Genomic DNA, 22532 nt, shown 5'->3' on the forward strand with positions numbered 1-22532 from the left:
CAACACCCTCAGTCACCAAAATCTCCCCTCTGCCTTTGACACAGAGCCTAGGCCTGGTAAACCAAAAGGAGACACTGTTAAATTTATCACAGCTCTGATTGCATCCCCTTTGGAGATCAGATTAACTGACTCCTGGAGAAACAGACCTTCTCTTTCAACAGACAGGGCAGTTCTACTGTAATTCCTAGTCATGTTGGTGAACAGGCTTAATTTTATTTCAGGTCAACCACAGCAGTTTGAATTGCAGTAATCTATTTAAGGCAGAGCACCAATTAAACAAGGAGTATGTCTCATTATTGCTGTGTACTGCACCCACACATCAGCAAAGCTGGTTATCTAGACTGCATAATAAAACAGGAACAAGTTCTACTTTGGTATTTATGAATATTATCATTTATCTGCAGTACTGTTAGTGATTTGATATCGAGCTGCATTCACTGTCACACAATAAAGTAGAACAACACAACACAGTATTCTGTGCATAAAGTATCCATAACTCTGTTTTAAAAACAAACATCAGCTCTGTAAGGGGCACTTAAGAAGTATCACCCACTACAACTCACAGTTTCCTCCACCACACAGTGCAGTCACCAGCTTATGGCTCTCTTCCCCCTCATATCCAAGCAGAGTTGTGATTGACTTCATGGATGCCGTTTTTGTTTTGAGAGCAAGCTGTAGGAACTTCTGGTGGATGCTCACCAGTAGGTCCTGTTCCCAGGGCACTCACAGAGACAGAAGTCAGCTAAGGGATTCTTGTTCAGCCACGAATCGGCTACAGGCTGTTGTAGCTCAGCTGCCGAAAGACGAGGGTGCAATAAAACCTGTAACACTACTGGGGATAAAACCAGAATCCTGCACTAGCACTAGAGGCAAATACACGTGCTCTTGTAACAGCTCTTCCCTGACAGCCCAAATCTTATAACTAAAGATGGTAAAACTCACCCTCAGCCTGTCACAGATGATCCAAACTGTACTCAAGACGGGAGGGAGCAGCACTAGGTGAAAGAGGCTTGCTGGCTCCACAGCTTCTCCAGGCACCTCCACCTCCTCCTGCCATCAGCACCAGTGTCTCCTGCCACCACCGTACCTGCTGCAACACAGCAGCACAGAAGGCGCTACCTCAGGGAGGTGTAAGGGATGAGGAGAGAAGGGAGGAAAAAGGGATTGTTGCAGTGGTACAGCGAAGGAGTCTTAAAATTAGGCATGTAGGCAGCCGAGCAAGGCCATTCCCAAACAACTGGAAATACCCATCCCCTCTCAGGCATTCTTTAGGGACGTGCCTTGACTCTCTACCATTTAGAGAAATTACTCCAGCAGAGTAGCTGCTACATCATTAGTAAGCTTAAAAATTTCCCCAAAACAGCCAAGATGCTGAACATTTTTCATTCTACTAATATGGAGAATAATCCATCACATACAAACATGGAGCACCTGAATCATAAAGGTCACTGTCTTGTGTTGAAATGAATGATGCCATGCAGCACCACTGCCTGTTTTATTTATTGCATAATAAGATGATCTTAATCACTCAGTCCTAGCTTAAAGGTAGTACATCCAGCTCAGGTAGTATTTTTAGGAAAGTTATTTTCTTTTTAGGCTTTCTCTCTCTTCTGCTGGATATTATTTTGTTTTAGATATATTGACACATCTCTACCCCAATGCCTCAGAAAAGAGCATTCTGTAAATTCTTTAGACAAGAAACATTTTGGCTTAAACAAAACCATCTAAATCAGGCAAACAATCTTTGTTATTTAATATACAGATAAAATAAAGTGTTTGAAACTATGAAGTTGGGCATTAAAGAAACCTGTAAATGCAGAAAGATAGAGCAATTCTATAGACTTTTGCTATATATTTGTAGAATCTTCATGTTTATTTTTTCTTTCTTTTTTTTTTTTGTTTCTCAGGTATTTTCACAGGTATAATATGTACAGAAAAGACAATGCCATTCTACTTAACAGCTTGTTTTAAAACAGTAATTCAAGGTTTCTCCACATCAGAAAATGACTACTCCTCAAAAAACGATCAAACCAGTTCATAATGGCAAAGTAGTGGCTCCTGGAAAACTGGACTTAAGAAATTTCTCATCATTCCAACCGCAATAAACTTGTGCTCTGAATTTTTATTTTTCACACAAAAATAAATCAAAATCTCTTTCAAAGAGGGCATTGTTGAATGATTTGAGAATTAAAAGTCTCAAACGGTTGCAGAAAGACCACTGAAATCTTGCAGCTGTTTATGCATATGCTCAAATAAAAGAAAATATGAAAGCATTAAGCATACAAGGGAAAAAATAGTAACAGAAAGCAATAAAAGGCAAAACAATTTTCTTCTCTATATACATAAATATTTTTACATGAGTAACAAGAAATGTCAAAAATACACAACTTTGAGTACAAAAGAATCATTTTAGCAATAGATTTGTACAAATGAGACTTGTGTAAGCAGCATGCTTTGACAGAGTGAATTAAACTGCAACATAATTCAAAATACATTCATTTCACTCCTCCATACCAAAGGTTTCTGAAAACGTAACATGAGGGAATACAGTTTAGTAACGAGTATAATTTCTGGAGAGGAAGAAAATTATAATTCCCCAGTAGAGTCAAGAAGGATCAATTTCAGTTTTTAAAATCCTTGGTCTTGGTCAAGGTCAAGCCCACTAAAATGCCTCAGTAGCACCAATCCTGCCAACATATATGCATTTTAATATTACAAATGTTAGCAAGGTTATGCTGATCTTGGCAGGATCACAGACAGCAAGACTGAGTATGTTAGCGGTCTTCAACTTGGTCCTTCGACTTCAGCTGTAATTATCAAGGCACTGCTCTAAAGACAGTATATTAGACATAATAGCCCAAATGGTCTGTAAACACATAATTACTTCTATGCGACCTTGTTTCTTTTTTTGAACACCCTTTTGTTCACTGTATGCTCTGATCACTGCTAAAACCTGGTAAGTGTGAATACTGTACCACCATGTAAGACAACTGTGAATTTGGGCCACACAGTTTGGGTTTCTTTTCTCCAAGTATCAGCTCTGAGTGGAAACTTTGTTACAGTCAATGTAAACAAATGCTAAATTATCAAGGCAAATTAACTTTCTTTGATGTTCGTAATTTCTACTTCACAGCCAGTACTTATCAGAGGTTATGAAACCTCCACAAAATGTTTTCCCCTCCCCCCCTTCAAGAAAGTAATTTCACTAACTTTCCTGTATTACTCATCATCTTTCCTTTTTGAATTACCATGTTTTACGACATTCATTCAAACCTCTTACAATATAGCTCTGGAAGACAGCAAAAATACCTGTTCCTGCCATCTTAGACAGTGTATGCTCTCACTCTATTACATTAGCTTTAAGCACAATTTTGCAGCTTTCAGAGATAAGCAGGCATGACAGCTCTGAAACAGAAAATCCATACTAACCAGGTCATAAACTTCCACTATCAATGTAAATGTAATTGAGAAATAAAAGCTATACTGCAAAGATACTCTAAAACACTCTGTTTTACAGCTGAATTCCTTTACTGCCTGTCATTCTGATTCAAAAAATCTGTACCATCATCAGTGAAGTTGACAAGAAATGGAAAGCATGGACATCAATAACATCACCACTGCCTAGGTGCCTTTACATGTAACCCACAACCTCAGCTAGCAGCTTTTTTTTAAAAAAAATGAAATTACTAAATTCAAAATTGTTCCTTTTATACTCCTAAAATTTAAATATTCCCAACACTTTTACCGATAGTTGTCAATGAGAAGAACAGAGATAACTCTTAAACTAGTTCTTCACTGAAGACCTAAATAAAATCTGGCATGTAAATGTTTAGCTGGCCTCAGGAAGCAAGCAGTCCCTGGACATCCACACAGAACATGGCATTTCCTTCCTACACATATTCATGTGTAGGAAGGAAAAGTCCTATACAGTGTGGATAGATAGAAATAGATAAAATTGCTATTATTTTCTCCTTGGGTACAAGAACAATGAAGAGGTCCCCATGCTTTGGGGTACTGAAAGAGAGATGGAAGCAAGAGAAGCCCAAACCCTAGCCCTGGTTGATAAGTTTGTTGTATGTTAATCCTCCTGTGCTCAGCCACTCCAAGGACATGCAAATTCTGCAGGCATTCTTCCCCAGCCTCAGAGCAACTGTGGATCTCACTTCAAAGCCCAAACCTAAGTCTTAATTTTACTTACTTCACATTAAATATTTATTTAGCTGTTTAAAATAAAATATCTGAGTCTGGATTGCTATCATCAAGGAAAACCTTTGCCTTTCTGCTTTCCAGGCAGGTACTGAGACAGCCTGATGTTAATCAGAAAGGTGATTTGGCATTTCAGGGAGAAAAGCTGATGCTTCACAGATGAGAACAGCAGAGCAAACTCTTGAGGCAGTAGGCACTATAGAGGAAAAGAGGCAACGAAAAATCAATGTAAAGTAGCATCAGAGGGAAAAGGGGAATTTAACTTACATCCCCAGCAAACTCTGCTGGCCAACTATTATAAAGGGTAATGGCTTTAAACTGAAAGAGGGTAGATTTAGATTAGACAGAAGGAAGAAGTTCTTCCTTGTGAGGGTGATGAGGCACTGGAACAGGTTGCTCAGAGAGGTTGTGGATGCCCCATCCCTGGCAGTGTCCAAGGCCAGGTTGGATGGGGCTTTGGGCAACCTGGTCCAGTGGAAGGTGTCCCTGCCCATGGCGGGGGGGTTGGAACTAGGTGATCTTTAAGGTCCCTTCCAACCCAAACCATTCTGTGATTCTATGATTATCAGTTTATGGTTTTGGTCTAAAACTGGAAAACAAGCAAGTTGAGGGCTTTTTTCCCTGTAATTACTATGTAAACTAAGTCCTAGCCTCAACTATGATTCATGTGCTATTTGTTTGCTGGTTCACCCTGCTATTTCTAATTCTATCCCAACAAATGCCTGACAGCATGATTTCAGCAGTGTAGAGCACAGCTAGCCTTATACAAGCTCCAAGCAGAAAGAGCACTATATCATACCGACACAGTATAAATTGTAGGCCCAAAGTCACAATTTCAGATAGGTTTTCAGGTATACCATCAGGTTTGGATAGCTTGTAACAGCCTAGAGTAACAACTACAGCCATCCTTTCTCCCGTGACCATTTTCACATGTACTCTGTTTTTCTAAATATTGTGTTAGCCTAAACCTCAGGACATGGTATTTTCATTGCTTTCTTTCCCTTTCATTCCTCCATTTTCTCCTTGCAACTCCCCTTATAACTGAGCAGTTAATGTTACTTTTGATCAATTGTTAGAAAAACAGCAAATCTATGACTGTACATGTAGCTATACCAACATAAATTGCCCTCCTAGAGCTTACATGAGTCTTTCACTGAAATTCACCAATATAACAAATAATAATAATAATAATAATACTCCCTCAATACAGAACAAAATATTCCAATGAACAAATTCTATAGTAAATTTTGTAAAGTGCACAAAATATTAATGGAAATATTAACAAAAAGAAAAAAGTTTTCTAGTGTTACCACGAAAACTTCTGAAATATTGTTAAATATATCTAATGAGACTTTTTGGCTCTAATATATTGGCAGACAGCAGCAACATTTTTCAGAAGAGTTACACCAACTAAATATACTGTATCTTAGCAGCATAAAAAGTCCCTACAATTAGATGCAATTGCAGGCCTAGTAAGCATAAACCTGACAAAATGTTACAAATGTAGTTTTCATTTAAAAGAATGGATTTCCATGGAATCCTAGAGGTAACATTTGTTATTTTGTTTACATTGTATTCTGGTAGTAAACCCAACTATAACCAATCACTTTCCCTCCCTCTATCTTTCCTCCCCAAATTGCACAGAGTACTGGAAAATTTAATCAAGTTATAAGGTGTGGCCACACTGAAAAAGCCATATTAAACAAAACAAAAAATTCAACCTAAAGCCTAAAAACAAATAATCCCAGAAAATAACAATCGTTGTCAAACAACCGCAAGTTCACACTACCGACCGATGCTCCCCACACACATAGATGGCACTGGGTCGAATGCGCCGCCTTGTATGGCCGGGTAGCTGTGGCAAAAACTTGAAGTATTTGGGCATCAAGTCCAAGCATGCATCATGAAACTTCTTAATCCTCCAGTAGTAAATCAGTGGGTTCAGTGCAGACTTGAGGTAGCAGAGCCAAAGGAGCCAAGTGCTTATCTCAAAAAAGTTGTGCTTGTAGTAGAAGTGGCTGTTGAATGTGGCTATAAGGCTGTAAGTGGTGAAGGGTGCCCAACAGACTATGAAGACAAGGAACAAAATCAAGATGGTTGTGAAGGCACGAGTTTTAAAGCTCATATCAATATTCATCTGAAAAGGTCTCTGTAAGCTCATGAGACCAAGTTTGCTGGCCTGGCTGAGGCATATGCTATCAGGGTGGCTATGAATACGAACCGCATTGTGGCGGACGGTGTTGAGTATGCCCATAAAAGAATACAGCATTACCAGGAATGGAATAAAAAAAGAAATTAGCAAGACAACTATCACATAGGCTCGGTAACCTGGGCTTGTAGAGTAGCCAAAAACACACTGAGGTGCTCTTGAGGGTATCTGCAGATTAGGATTCCCTACTGATAATGGAAAAGCAACAACAAAGGATGCCGCCCAGGAAATCACAATGAGAATCTTTGCACGGTAAGGGTTCAGTTTATCTTGCCTCTGAACTATGATAAGAAATCGGTCAATACTAATAATAAGAAGAATGGCTACCCCCTCTATGACAAAAACCCAGAAGAACATGGCAGAGACTCTGCAGAATATATCCCCAAAAATCCACTGAGTGGTAATGATTGTTATCAGAGCAAAAGGCATGTTCAGCACTGCCAGCAGCATGTCTGCAAAAGCCAGGCTTGCTAAGAGGATGTTAATTGCAGATCGCATAGCTGCCTTCTGGTAGACCATAAGGCAGACAACAAAGTTTCCAAGGAAAGAAACCAACAGGATAAATATCATAGCAGCAGAAAGAATGATCTGGAGTGGCAAACTCAGGCTCCTGAAAACTTCTTGCGATGGCAGGATAGCTGTAGCGTTTACCAGAAAAGTACTTCTCTCAGTGGTGAGCACGGCACCTGAACTATATCTCAATGGCTGGGTTGTGCCACTATGAAGCAAGAACTGGGGAGTGGTAAAATTCGTATAGGCATTTTCATAAACAATAAAAGTAGCATTTGAGGTCCCAGAGTGGGCCAGCGTCAACATTGCTGAGAAAACCATTGCTTCAGGAGAAATTAAAGCACAACCGAAGGTCTTCAAGGCATTTCATCTTGTTCAGGCAGTATTTTATTCCCGGTTATTTAACAAATCAAAATTCAACATCTGAAAGCATCAAAGTTCTTAAATTCATATCAGTATTTCGATCTGAAAAAGAAGAAAGAAATTTGAAGAAACAAAGTAAGACTCTCCAAAACCAACGGGAACCAAACAATTGCTCCGCTTTCCTTAATGACAAAAGGATCCTCCTTACATATTTATACTTTAGGTCGACACTATTTACTTAAGCACCAGTCACAGCAGTCTCTAATATTTGGTCTTTTTCTTATAGATCCTGCTCCTGTAGTCTTGTCGATACTGTACAATACTCTCACTCACCAAGCTTTTTTTCTACTATAACAAGGATTAGAAAACTTTGGTTTTCAAACACAAACTTTACTGATTTAGAGTGAATAAACCAAATCAGTATCTTCATTTAAATCTCGTAATTTTTAAATAAACTTTGTGATTTTATTTTGAAATTGCCTACAGCTGGAAATCTTAATAACATTTCCAAATAGCTTAAAAAGTATCAGTATCGCCTATCCGCCTGTTTGGTAAGCACTGAGAAGTCTACCCATCTGAGCTGTCCTACATAATAAAGAATCCCTGGTTCCGTGTCAGTCAGCAGCAGCAGATGCCTCAGGAAAAACATGTAAAACATCTTAACCTGTTATTAATTATTAAATAACTTGTCTATAGGATTAAAGTATTTCTCAATTTGGTTCATTTAGTGACCGGCTCATATCAAGGTGCGGGAAACTAACCCTTCTTCAGTTGCTACAGCCCTTCCTCCTGCAGCAAGCTTTCCCGCTTTCACTGGTCTAGACATTTCTTTGTTAACTTATCTTGGTATCCCGTATAATTTAACCATGTGTGCCCTCTTTTTCCTTGTAAATCTAATCCTTAAACATTCTGCTGAACTCCCTCCTTCATCGTTATGCTGATACAATGCAACACTTCCTTTTATAGTTTAGGTGTACTGTATTGTACTATTATTACATATATTGTACTATTACATGTACTGTTCTTACAGACAAATAAAACACAAAGGAGTTGAGAGTCGTCTCCCCTTTTCAGTGCCAGCTCTTCATAGAACTCCTCCCCTCTATCTGGCACTATTAAATTAAATGTTCCCAGAGCACTCCGGCATCTGATCAAGCTGGAAACCAGAAGGATTCTATGCCCTTTTAAAAAAGAGATCACCATAGCCAGAAACAGGAAGTGGGATTCACCTCATTCATTCTGGATGACTGTAGTAGTCACTTCAGGCTGTTTTCACATTTTTAGTCAGAAGAGGGATATAGGCATCTTCAGAGGGCAATCCATCTCCTCCATCTCTGCACATGGTGACAAGCTTGTGCTACTAACTCAAGAAGCTTATGTTTGGTAACACAAATGCTGCCAGCAGTGTTTATGCAGGTTCTGTTTGGTATCAACATTCGGCAAATGTGAAGGGAGGAAGGAACGTTTTTACAAATTTACACAAGGACCACATGCTTTGTGGAGGATCAAAAGTTTACTCTTCCCTGGATAATACTTCACCAACAAAGAAATGAACTGTAAGGCAACAAAGTCTAACCTATGTCTCCAGTTTGCACTTCTAGTGATCCAAAAGCAAGCCTGTTCAGGCTACTGCCAAGGATTCATCAAGAAACATCAATCAGCACTATGACCCACTCCTCTCATTCCATAGCAAAGCTATTCCCTTCCTATCTGCAAGCTCAATATTGCTAGATGATTTCCAGGGCTGCATCACCTTCAGCATTTTTTCTAAGACAAATTATTAACCTCTCTGTCTCCTTTAATTTTCAATGGTATCATGAAGGGATATTATTATAAACATTTTAATTTCACTGAGTCTGTGGTGGGTTGACTCTGGCTGGATGCCAGGTGCCCACCAAAGCCACTCTATCACTCCCCTCCTCAGCTGGACAGGGGAGAGAAAATAGAACAAAAGGCTCGTGGGTTGAGATAAGGACAGGGAGAGATCACTCATCAGTTACCATCACAGGCAAAACTAGACATGACTTGGGGAAATTAGCTTAATTTATTACCAATCAAATCAGAGTAGAACAATGAGAAATAAAACCAAACTTTAAAACACCTTCCTCCACCCCTCCCTCCTTCCCGGGCTCAACTTTACTCCAAAATTCTCCACCTCCTCCACCTGAGCAGCGCAGGGGGACAAGGAGTGAGGGTTGCGGTCAGTTCATCACACATTGTCTCTGCTACTCCTTCCTCCTCAGGGGCAGGATTCCTCACACTCTTCCCCTGCGTGGGGTTCCTCCCACAGAAGACAGTCCTCCCTCCGCAAACTTCTCTGACATGAGTCCTTCCCACAGGCTGCAGTTCTTCAGGAACTGCTCCAGCGCGGGTCCCTTCCACGGGCTGCAGTCCTTCAGGCACAGACTGCTCCAGCATGGGCTCCTCTCTCCACGGGTCCGCAGGTCCTGCCAGGAGCCTGCTCCAGCACAGGTGTCTGCAGGGCTGTTTCTCTCCCATATTCTCACTCCTCTCTCTAGCTGCCATTGCTGTTGTGCAGTAACTTTTTACCATCTTAAATACTTTATCCCAAAGGCGCTACCACCACTGCTGATGGGCTCGGCCTTAGCCAGCGGCAGATCCATCTTGGAGCCAGCTGGCATTGGTTCCATCGGACATAGGGGAAGCTTCTAGTGGCTTCTCACAGAAGCCACCCCTGTAGCCCCCCCAATACCAAAACCTTGCCATGCAAACCCAATACAGAGTCATACAAATTCCACTTTCTAGAGGTCTTCCTGTTTGAATGGGAGGGAATGTCATAATCTTCTATATTATCCTATTATATTTTGAAGATTCTTAAACTCAGCAAGAGTATATTAAGTATGTATGTTGAAATTTTGCAAAAATGCCAAATTCTGTTAACTTTATTCTACATTTTCCTTTTCTCTCCATTCTCTCCCTTTCATTTTTATTTTACAATTACTCTTCTAAAGAAAGCCTCAATGTTAATTACAAGTGAGAGCATATACAACAGCCAAAACTTTTCTTTCTTTGGTCTTTATAAACCTTTCCTTTACTAGTTGTCTTTAATACATTTGTTAGAATAAAATCTGTAACCAACAGCAGAAAGGTTAACACAGCTTTCCAGGATAAATAAGCAAGAATTTTAGCAATGAACATGAAAATCTCACCCAAAGTTCCACTGAGGTTTATGACTCCACAAACCAAGAACACCGAAGAGCGAAGGAATCTGTAGCATTCTGCAGGGACTGCAAAAGAGCATAAATTCAACAAATAATTCTGGATTTAAAATCATGGAGTACAGAAAATTAGATCCCCAGGGCAGTATCTTTTAGAGCTCTATAAACAATAAGCTAGCAAAGGTAACTTTTGCATTTCTGATTGGTCTTGACAAGGTCTCTCCACCAAGGCTCTAAAAGAAATTAATCTGCCATTAGATAAATGTAAAGCCCTCTCACAGACAATAATCAGTTTAGAATAGGAAACAAAAGAAGCAGCAGTTAGTTTTGCAGTTGAAAAAGGTCACCAGAATGATCCTACAAAGAAAATCTATACTGGGGTTCAAGCTCTTCAATCTATAGGGGAGAAGAAAGAAATGTGAAACCATAACATTTGCTATGATGAACACAAACTGTTTTCAGAGCAATTTAATAAAAACAAAGGTCAACTATAAAGAGGTACAGAGGGATCTCATGACAGCTAGTGACTAACAGACTGACAGATAGAATTCAGTGTTGCTAGAGGTAAAGCTATGCACGTATAGAAAAAAGGTTATCTGCACAGTAACAGATGCTAAATCAACGATTACCACCCAGAAGAAAAACAGATCTTCAAGTTTTGATAGTCTGCTTTAGGAAAACATCAGCCAAGTGTTTAAAATTGTTAGCAAAGAAACCAAGAAGAAAAGCAGGACTTATCTACATACACTGTATATTTATATACACTACCTGCTACAATACGCATCCACGGCACCTCTTATTTTCAGTACTATGTTCAGTTCTGCTCCATCTGATCTCCATTCAAAAGTGACCAAAAAAAGTTATCATGGAGGTCTACAGAATTGTTAGTGGCACAGGGAATGTGAATGCTGTCTCTCATAATATAAAAATTGGAAAAGCCAAAGGAATCACAAAATCCCAGAATGGCTGAGGTTGGAAGGGACCTCTAGAGGTCACCTTGTCCAACCCCTCTGCTCAAGCAGGGACACCTAGAGTCAGTTGCCCAGGACCATGCCTAGATGGCTTGTGAGTACCTCCATGGATGGAGACTCCACAACCTCGCTGGGCAACCTGTGCCAGTGCTCAGTCACCCACACAGTAAAAATTATTTCCTGATGTTCAGGGGGAACCTCTGGTGTTACAGATTGTGCCCACTGCCTCTGGTCCTACCACTGGGCACTGCTGAAAAGAGCCTGTCCTCTTTGCACTCTCTCTACAGGTATTTATATACATTGATAAGATCCCCCTGAGCCTTCTCTGCTTCAGGCTGAACAGTCCCAGCTCTCTCAGGCTTTCCTCATAGAAGAGACACTCCAGTCTTGTCATCATCTTTGTAGCCCTTCACTGGACTCTATCCAGTACATGCATGTCTCTCTTGAACTGAGGAGCCCAGAACTGGAAATTATTTCACAATTAATTGTGAAAATACGTGCCACAGGATGCTGTGGGTGCCATAGAGCTTTGGTGGATTTAGAAGGCAATTTAGGACATATTTCACATGATCTTTATACAGATGTCCATGTCAGGAAGAGGTGAATCACCCTCATGAAGTGCCTATCTCCCTGTGCTGACTGCAAAGGGTACACAGCCATCTGATTTGAATACAGACACTTTGAGCACATACATGCAGTTACTTGACTAACTTTAAATATATACAACAGAATTTGCTCATTTAGGTTAATTTTACAGCTCTTTAAACATATTTATGCCACACAACTTTACACTCTGCAGTATGAAGTTCAGCAGAGCCTCAGATGATAACATGTATCATAAAAGCTCTAAAGAGGAAAAAAACAAAACAAACTGCAAATGTTCCAAGGTAAAGAATCAAAGTTTTAGAATATACTGCTTCATGACAAATTGTCCTTCTAAACAGAAGGAACCAGACAAGGAGAGCAGAAGCAAAAGTGTTCTCCACCCTTAATTTAGTCAAAAAGATTGTACCACCCTGCATTTCTCAAGCCAGCAGCATCCAGTATACAGCAAAGGACAAAGGACTCCCAGGTGTCTATAGACTATTCCTAACAAATCCAGAAAAAGTGACTAAGAAAAATAATCTCATGTATGCTCTGTCACCATGCCAGCTCTCTAAGCAAATAGGTACTTCCTGTTTTGTGCCTCCTCCCCTCAGTGTGAAGCCTGTATGCTTTTCTGTACAGTGTTAAGGGAAGAGGAGGAGAATGACCTCATGCAAGCTGCTGCCTGGACCTAGCCAAGTGCTTAAAGTGGGAAGCGAGTGTTAGCCATTTGGCTGTTGCATAAATCAGCCATATCTTCTTTCCAAGAAGGACAAAAGAGCGAGTGGTGATCAGCTGTTGCAAACAAGACGCCTAACCTAATAAGAGGACTGCAGGCTTTGGATCCCAGGTAGAAAGAAACTCTTGAGTGTTGCTCCTGTGCTCATTGCTTCCTGATGGTTTCCAGGCAGCATCCTTCTCTGTACTGTTTATCACTCTGAGGTATGAAAATCTCTCTGTGCACCGCATACTGAATCTGCATGCTCACATGTGCTTTGGAGTTACACTTATTTAACCTGCAGGCAACTTAGTTATGCTCTTTCTTGGTTATCATCCTCCATAAAAGTGATTGACAATTCAGCCAATAAATTCAAGAGGATCCCTTCTGTAGCAGTGATACATAATTTTTTCCTTTTTTTTTTCCTCCCTACTTAAAGGGCTTCTGCCATAAACATTCACATTATTATTAAACATGCGCCTCGCCTCCATCCTTCTTCCTACCCTTCCAGCTTCCCAAAAATTATGTAAGGCATCCTTCTTTCTACCCTTCCAACTTCCCCCAAATTATGTACGGATAGAAATACAAGCTGAAAGGGACCAATAAGATAACTTCACAGCAATTTCATTTCAGTCCTCACTTGCTCTTTGAGAAAGACAGATCCTGTAATTTCAAAGCCAGAGTCATCGCTGAATGGTAATCACATAGCTTGTAAAAGACAACCATGCTTTGACAGTTTAAATAGGTAAGCTTATTGATGGTCAAAGTACTCAAGCAAGAGGCAGATACCTTTTTGTCACGGCATTCTCACTTTTGGAACATGTACTCTTACTGATTCTTTTCAGATGCAAAAAAGCTTCACACAATCACTTTTTTTCCATTTCAGTGCTGAAAATTACTGGGTATGCACATTTTCTCTCAAGCAAGGTTCTCACTCATATGCAACTTTCTTTTTATGGAACATAACAGACAATTATTTCAATGAAGTACACACTTAAAGCTAAATAACACACAAATTTCATTCATCAAATATAATTATTTCTAGAACTATGGCGTCTGTTTTTAACAGCTTTTGAAGCTAAAAGGTTTCTGTTCAAAATTTGGATAGCATGCTCAACCAGAAATAAAAGATTATATCTTTTATTATAGCCAACATCAGTCAAACCCAGTAACTCCAACACAGACAAAAGAGGGAACATAACAGTGCCATAATAACAGTCATGTTTAATGCAGATCAGAACACACTATGAACAGCTGCCAAAATGTTCAATGATTTATTAAATTTATCTGCTAAAAGTAAGTATATTTTATGTAGCACCCAGCACCAAGATTTGGTCCAGCACATAGAAATCATTCTTATTCAGAACCCTGAAGCTAGCAATGCCTGTTACAGTGATCCTGTTTCTTGGGGATATTTTGACTGGTCACAAATGGGAAGCTTCTGCATGCTTTATAGCTACTATCGATGGTTTTATTTGGAAGGTAAACTCGGCAAAAACAATTTTTGCAACATAAAAAACATTTTAAAAGCAAAATATTTTTAGGGGAAAAGGATAAAAGTCAACAACAAATGTGAAAGCCATGGACTTATTTTGTGTTTAAGAAAATTCATGTGTTGATAGAAAATACTCAAGTATGTGCTTTCTGACAACCCATTATTGTACAAAGCTGCCCAGGACATACTGCCTTCTCAGTACGAACCAAGCATTGTCTCCTATGCCATTAAGCAGAGGCAGGAACATATTGCAATGGAATCCTTTCTGCTAAAGCCAGTGCAAAGCATGAGTCAGAGCACAAATCAGCAGGGACAATGTTCTTACTCACCTAACTGTTCCTCCTAAAAGGAACTAGCAGTTTTCAGTTTTAATACTCATTTACATATCCTAAATTGAAACTAATCAACTACACTGCATGAGTAGATGACCCATAAAACTATTCACAAGAGGCATTAGTTTAATTTAGGAAATTTTCCTTTTTTCCACTCTACAAACACTACTGTGGCAATTTTCATAGGAAAATATTGTGGCAAACAGCCACCTCTGCTTTGGGTCATTAAGTACAACTAATTGCCCTCTTGAGGATATTTCTTGCTGTCCTTAATTCAGAGAGCCATTAACTGTCAAGAAAAGTCAGCCATGGGAATCATTATTACTATTCTAAACCACAAATACGCAAAATGTAAAGAATAACTCTATTTTCTTAGCTCTTGGGAAAAATCATGTTCTCAATTTGTAGATCATGTGAAAGGACTTCTGCAGTTCTAGATTCATTTCTAGTACTCTCACAATATTCCCCCTGACTTCTAACTTTCCCACTAGTACAATGGTCATATTAACCATATTCGTGTTGAAGAGCTAACTGATAGTGTAGTACCAAGAACAGTAAACATTGAAAATATTATTGAAAACATACTATTAATTCATAGTCTCCACCTAGTTATTAACATACAACTAACAAGTCAGAAGCTTTCTAAATGCTTGGCTTCCCAAATTTTAAGTGGACCTTTGGATTATACATGCAATCACTACATGTCAGTTTAACAAAAAAAACCCCAAACAGAATTTAAAAAAAAATAAAAAAGCATACCAATCCAGACAGGCTCCCATGAAGAGCAGGAATCATAAGTCATCTTGTGCTGTTCTGTTCAGCAAAGTATTCCCTTTCCAAATAACCTGTCCAAAAAAAAAAAAAAAAAAAAAAAAGTTGGTGACATATTTACACTTCAGGCAGAACAAGATCAGAATCGCAAAAGTTTTTCCTGTAAGAGAACTTTACTTTTATTGGGAGAGGTAGAACACGCTGTGTCTCCGGACAAAAGGCAGATCACGTGCCCCTTTCTTGCAGAAGGTATAGACCTTAGACAGGACTAAGGCACCTAAGTTTCATCAAGCCAAAGAGATCCTCAGCTATCTCACCTGTAGAGCATAAGAATCTCACCATTTAATAGTAACATTTGACAGGACTGGAGTAACATGTTGTTTTATTTCTCATTCAGATGCATTTATTTAATTTGTAGACAAGCACATAGCAGTTAGCTGCCATAAGTCTTACTGGATCTATTAAAATACATGCTTAGCCTTAACCATCAGGATCCTGATCTTGAGACTCCCAAAGCCTCTCAGAAAAAAAATTTCATTTAAAACCACAGGGTGCTACTGAACATCATAAAGAATCTGAATAAATTTTCCCCAAATGGCAAAGATATCAGCATAACAGTATCAGAAAAACAAGGGCAAGAAAACAGGTCTAGAGAGGAATACTAAACCATGAAAATTTCAATACAGGATCTCAGCACTTCCTCTACATGCTCTCATACCAATCAATTATCAGCACAATGCTATTATGCCTCAAGTAGTTAAAATTATTTCTGTAAGCTGGGCCTAAGATAGCTAAAAACTGCATATTCTGTCATGACATACTTCTTGTTAACTGCGAACATCAATTTTCAATGTAGCTTTTCCATATACTCTCAGAAGGAAGTCAGAAAATTTTAGTGAGCCTTGAAAGCTGAGTTTATGTCACACTAAAAGATCCCAGTGACCCAATTTATTTATAAATGTTTATATATAAAAATCAAAAGAACAAAGACATGGGGGACAGACACTTTCACATGCTAGTTTTCAAAAGGCTACACAATTTTAATTTCTGCCAGAAGAAGCTTTTGGAACATCTGTAAATCACCTCCACACTGGAGCAAAAGATGCCAGGATCCTTCAGGAACAAGTTTTTAAATAAATGCTGTACACGAAGGTGAAGAACAAACCAGCCATTGAGTTTACAAAGACCTTCTACAAGGGAAGCAATAAAAACAAAATGTACTTTAAGACCACTCATAATCTCCTGGTTCCTCCAACCATTTAAGTGCTGAGTTTCTTTATCTGCAACCAACTTAACTTCAAACACCCAAAATGTAATGCCTGATTTGCCAGACTGGTGCCTGCTGAGAAAACTGCCTTCTGCAGAACAAACCCATTATCTAGCCTCAATGGAACTCAGTGTCTGAAAGATTTTTCTGATAATCTATTAATACAAATTGTTTCCCATTAGCACAAAAATTTGATCTTTACATTTATTCCAGAGAACAAGGTGGGAAGGAAAAACACAAGTCCCAGATTTAGTTATGTATAAAAGAGATAAAATATAGCCATTAGATTATTATAGACTTTAACCACTTGGTTTGTTCCCTCTTTAGCGAGATAAGTACTATAAACTGTTAATCTTCCCTCTTAAGCTTTCTGAAGTGTCAAAGAAGGGACTAGTTTTGCAAGCAGGCAGAAGACTGCCAGGAACTGAACTTGGACAGATTAAATACAGCAACAACCTGTCAGATCTTCCCACAAGACAAGTACATTCTCTAACATAAGAACCTTTTCTTCTCTCTACTTATGTGTTTACAGAAAGTATTTCCAACTTCTAATGAAACTATCTTTAAAATCAATTTAGAAAAGCATCCAAAACACCACCAGAAACTAGAAAGTTCTTCCACTTCAAGCCTCCAAGAAGGAAAAAAAATAAAAGCACTTTTCCAAAGTAAATCTGGATAATTTTACTAAATTTGAGTACCTTGCAGAGCTTGCTCTTAATTGGGTAAAATTGCTTTGGGTAGTTTTCTGTTGGCAATCAGGGGTTAACACTGTTTCCAAACTACATTTCTACCCCCCCCCATCATAAATGATTAGTCACATTTTTTGTAAGAACAGAGGAGGAAAGCTCTGTAACCCTTCCTGATCCTGCAATGAAATTTGAATGCAAGGATTCCTGTACCTGCAAAGAGCTCTACTTGTGGAACTACAGCCTTGATGATACCAACATTTAGAGCTGACAGAGCTACTGAAAGGGTAGTCCTGATCTCTTCCTCATTCACTCACTCACTCCTGAACCCAGCTCCCCAGTCCTGAAGCAGAAGGATTGATCTGGACTAAAACAGACCCTGGCAAGCAAATCTAAAAGCTTTACATTTTTGGCCTGAAGCTGTGAGATGTTGGGGTACACAGATCAAGGCATAAGATCTACATTTGGCTTCTATATACTAAGAGGTATTTATATTCAAGACTGCTTTGCCATAAACGAGAACATTGCAAAACTTGTAATTACTGATGATCTTGGAGGAATTTGCATCTTATTAGGTCTATTTCGATTCCCCAAACCAGCAACTGTCATTTCCAAAGAACTGAAATAGCAGAACTAAAAATCACAGAGATCTTAAACACCATTAAACTTAAAAACATTTCCCACAAGCGTTCAGATTATGTTAAAGACTTAGCAACAGGCTAGAGAAGGTCTTAAAAATATTATGAAATGTTTTCAGTATACCATCGCTTTTCAAATTAGTCATAACTTTTGTTATGTACTTTACTGACAGCTCTCTACAACTAGTTGCACCTAGTCCACAGCCATTTTTAACCAAGTTTTCTTAACATTTTCTTGGGATATTAAGTCAAACCATGGGAAAAAATGAACTGAAATACTGAAAGCTTCCTTTCTCCACCAAAAAGTCAGTCTATCAGAGATAACAGGCAAGTAGAAAAGCCTGCTTTAAGTCAGAAAGCTTTAATAGAGTTGTCCTAAGGCTATTTTGGCTTTTCAACTAGAGCAACTTCTCCAGTATATTCTCTGAATGGAAGATTGAGTTCTGTAAAGATGTTTCACCTTCATATACCATAAGGTAAAGATCTAAAGGCTCCCTGTATTACATCACTCTTACCTCCTTTGTAGCACCCCAGTAAACCTGACATACACTACTGCACTACTTTCTGCTAAAAACAGGGGAAGATGGATTTTCTTATTCATCAGTAGTTTTGACAACAGCTGTTAGCACACTATCTTCTACCAAAATGCAAGGGCTTAAAAAATTCATCCTATGAAAATGGTAACCCCATCATCATCAGCATACTATATTGATGGAATTTATTAAGCTGCCTCTCCCACAAAAAACATACCTGTTTTTTGAAACAAAATTGATTTTAACAAAAATTCATCTTTTTATAAATGATGCAGGGATGCTAATGGAAAAGTGATTAAAATGACCAAATTCCTACTCTTTTCACACAGTGTGCTGCCCACAATAGGTTCCTGCGATGTGGTTTAGTTTCCAGAGCAAAGTGATCAGCCCTGATTCCGCCTTTCACACAGGTATTCAGCTACAGCCAAATTCTGCTGCTGCCCAAGAGCTTTGCTGCTGTAGTACAGATGTTATGGATCTTACTTCTTGGCACTTGGTTCACAGAGAAGAGGTGCTGGTAGCAAGTTAAATGAGGTGACTGTATTTCAGCAACAGAAATGGTGCTGTTTGCAGCATCCTGCTCTGAGACTACTTAAAAGCTGCAAGGGTAGGATTTAGCTGAGAACTAAACATAGATTTAGTTTATATACATATTTATGTATTTATACTATACGCTTTTCTTCTTATACACATACACACATGTGCATGTGTATGAATGTGTGTATATTTTCAATACTTATTACCATCTCTATTGAGCCAACACCAAACATAAAATGCTTAGTGCAACAAAATACTCTAACAGTTGTTTGTGTTCCTTTGATTTTTCTCCAGATTTACCCTATATTTTGTTGTTAATCTAAATAAGTCTATTAATAATCAGCTACATGTAACAACAGTAACTTACTTCTCGTAACATAGAAACAGATACTAAATAAACTAACTACTCCTTAATAGTTTTCCATGTCTTCTAATTGTTTTAATAGCTTCAGAATTATTTTTGCCTCATGCCAGACAATGGGAATAACACTTTCAAGATAGCAATTGTTTCTGAGAAACAATCCTAGTTAGAAATCTATTCATACTAGAGATTAAAAAAGACCGTTAAACTGAGAGTTCCCATTTGGACAACTCTCAGGGTGAGATAACATATTACAGACATTCAGACCCTATGCAAAACAGGCACTAAATTTCTGTACAGAAATGACAGGCAGGGCTTGGAACATGCATCACGAACAGATTAAAAAATTGATTCAATTTACAAGCCAAAAATCTTTAAATGAGTCAATCTGGTGATTTTTAAAGCACTCTTTTGTTTTAATGTAATACAAGTGATCACTATTTCAATTTTTTCTGATTTCTTTTTTTTATAACAATGCAAAGCAAATAAATATGTGCATCAACTGAAGGATACAAATCCTTTGCAGGAACAATCTTTTTAAGCACCTTATAACTCCTTGTTACAAATAACTTGACAGTTAATTGAAGAGATTTTGCACTACTCAGGGGTTTTCAGCTACTTGGGAACTGTTAAACAAGTGGTAGCCAAATCAAATGTCTCGCATGCATAGAGTTACAGCAGTTTCCAGTTCACAAACCTTGTATTTAAGAAAGGCTTGTTTTCATGGAAAAGCTCCTTCAGTAATAAAAGTGAGGGATTTTCACACTATTTTTTTACTTATTTAATTAATATTTTACTTATTTAATTAATATTAAAAAAACAAACAAAAACACCTACCAAAAAATGCCGTCCCACTGTCCCACACCCCCTCCCCCCCAAAAACCCAAAACCAACCTACCTAAAAATCCCCAAACCTACAAACAGAAGTATTACCTTACCAGGAAGAAGTCACTCATTAACTCAAGTTGTCTTCCACTTCGGTAGCTCAAGTTCGTATTTCCCTACTTAACCAAAAGCTGTTTAAGTATGGTCAATTCGCTCGTTTTGCAAATAATATCAAAATGTTTCTTCAGTTACAGAGAAGTTTATTTGGTCTCAATTTCAATATGAAACTGATCCTAAGAAAACACTGTATGGAATTTATCAACTTGCATGCAGGATAACTCTAAACAGAACAATAAAAATAATACGCAATTTCTAATTTGATTGCAACTACTCAGCAACCACTGAAAAATTCAGACCAAGAGACTTGTATCAATTTTTTAAAACTCTGAAACACACAAAAGTCAGTAACAACTCAAAGTTATGGGCAAGATTTATAGGAAAACAACTGTAATGACATCCACCATGAGAGATCAGAAAACGAAACCTTTGTCTCTGTGCTTTCTGTAAATCTCTTTATAAATCCTAAAATATTGTTAATGTTAAAATTAACATTATTCAGTACAAGACATCAAAAAGAACACATACAAAATCAGAAGTGATGCTTCTCCTGGCTGAAAAGACCAGAAACAGTTCTCTCCAATGTACATTAAATAACAGTTTAAACACTGCATGTTGAAGAGTTTTAACACTGCTGGAACAATGACTCATTTTCCAGAATGTGTTTTACTGAAAACAGTTTCATTTCAATTCAGAAAACATAGAATGGCAATTCTACCGACCACCTGTATATACTTTAAATCCTTTCTCAGCCTTCCATTTCATATTTAGCTCACAAACTATCTTTGCTTGCCAAGCTCTTACCATTTTCAGCCTTACAAAGACCTTTCCAGATCTCCTTTTTGTTACACAAGTAGCTAAGTTTCTGAAGCTCTACAGACTCAACCATTGCCTGTTCTCCTCCCAGCCCACTTTTATTCTTTTTCTTCTTAAGAAAACATAGTCTGTGAAACTCACGCATATTCCGTCCATGTCAGTTGTCAGTCTCATTTTGAGTAGATATGCCCGTAAATAATATGTCTGAATAAAGTTACAACCACTTGCCTGTATGCTTGAATTTACACCCTTGTATGCATGGGATACAACTTCAAAACAGCAAAGCAGACTCTTGCATTAGGTTTTTATGTTGCCCTTCACTATACATCCATCTGCTATCACCAGGTTCTTTTGGAAGTGGCTGCAATACTAAATATATCTTATCTAGATAGTCTAGTCATTCCTTTTATCTTAAATCACAACTCGCACAAGGCTGAGAACATGGATACCATTACCTTCTCTAGTATTTCAGTTTCCAAGCCCATCAAGCTGCAAAGAAGGGACTTTAACTGCAGGAACACAAGGTACTTAAAAGTAAAGCAAGCAATGAGAAATAAGCGTGTTACTTTACCTCTTAAGTTGGAGACCTTGGGAAGTGGGAGGGGGAGGATCCACATCCTGTCTATATGCTTTTAAAAGTCTGAGGTCTGCAGGTATTTCAGGCTATTCAGAACTCTTCCTGCCTTACCCTTGTCCAGTCGGTCCATCTTACCAACAGCAGTGATTGCTGTCTGTGCTCTGCGCTCAGCTTACTTAGTCAAGTCTTTATCCCTACAGCCACATGCTTAGCTAGAATGGCTCAGCTATGCTTGCCCTTCTCTGTGGGAGGAAAAAAAAAAATTCTGCTGAATCAGTCAATAACCTTGGTTAGGAAACCTGATACATGTTCAGCAAAAGCATTAGCAAAAAGAGCCAAGGTCTCTTCTTGGGCAGAGCAACTATCAAAAACACAGTTCAACTCACTTGCTCTAAGCAACTTCATGTATGTTAATCAAACAGGTATAATATAGATATTAAACAGCTTATACATTAAGTTCAAAATCTGTAACTTCTCCAAGTCCGTAATAGCTCTATTCTTTCCACGTACTTTGAAGAATCTCAGCTTACTTCCTAGTCCCTGTTTTTCAGTAGGACCATACTGCTGCCAGGTCTTTGTTACACAGTTACCCATCCACTGAGCAGTAGTTTTAATGATTATTTTAGAATCTGTTTTACTGTACAGCTTTTGTCCATTTTCTAATTTTAACAGCAAATTTTTGTTCAGTGACCCACACACCAGGTGGTCTGAGTGGGAAGTTAAGGTATCTTTTGTAAATACTAACAAAGCAATGAAAATCAACTGTAGGGTTCGGCGTTCGGAAGATCTCGCGATGTCACGGAAAGTTAGAGGGTTAGTCGCAGCCTTGTGATGTA

The 22532-nt window shown here is 38.5% G+C and overlaps 1 protein-coding gene across 2 annotated transcripts in view; it reads right to left on the minus strand.

The window, feature by feature from the left end:
- Nucleotides 1-1842: 1842 nt before the first annotated feature.
- The window catches only part of GPR63 (G protein-coupled receptor 63), a 31232-nt gene continuing 10542 nt past the window's right edge, over nt 1843-22532 (minus strand). The window contains exons 1-4 of one of the 2 annotated variants that reach the window (XM_075046645.1): nt 15517-15994; nt 15328-15413; nt 10459-10536; nt 1843-7390 (exon numbers count right to left, since the gene is read on the minus strand). In XM_075046645.1, the coding sequence (XP_074902746.1) occupies nt 5987-7246 (1260 nt within the window). In that variant the 5' untranslated portion in view covers nt 7247-7390; nt 10459-10536; nt 15328-15413; nt 15517-15994 and the 3' untranslated portion in view covers nt 1843-5986. Of the gene's footprint in view, nt 7391-10458; nt 10537-15327; nt 15414-15516; nt 15995-22532 lie in introns of those variants that run through there. The other variant, XM_075046644.1, reaches the window with a different exon arrangement.

This window comes from Buteo buteo, chromosome 15, assembly GCF_964188355.1.
Source record: "Buteo buteo chromosome 15, bButBut1.hap1.1, whole genome shotgun sequence".
In the NCBI taxonomy this organism is placed as follows: Eukaryota; Metazoa; Chordata; class Aves; order Accipitriformes; family Accipitridae; genus Buteo; species Buteo buteo.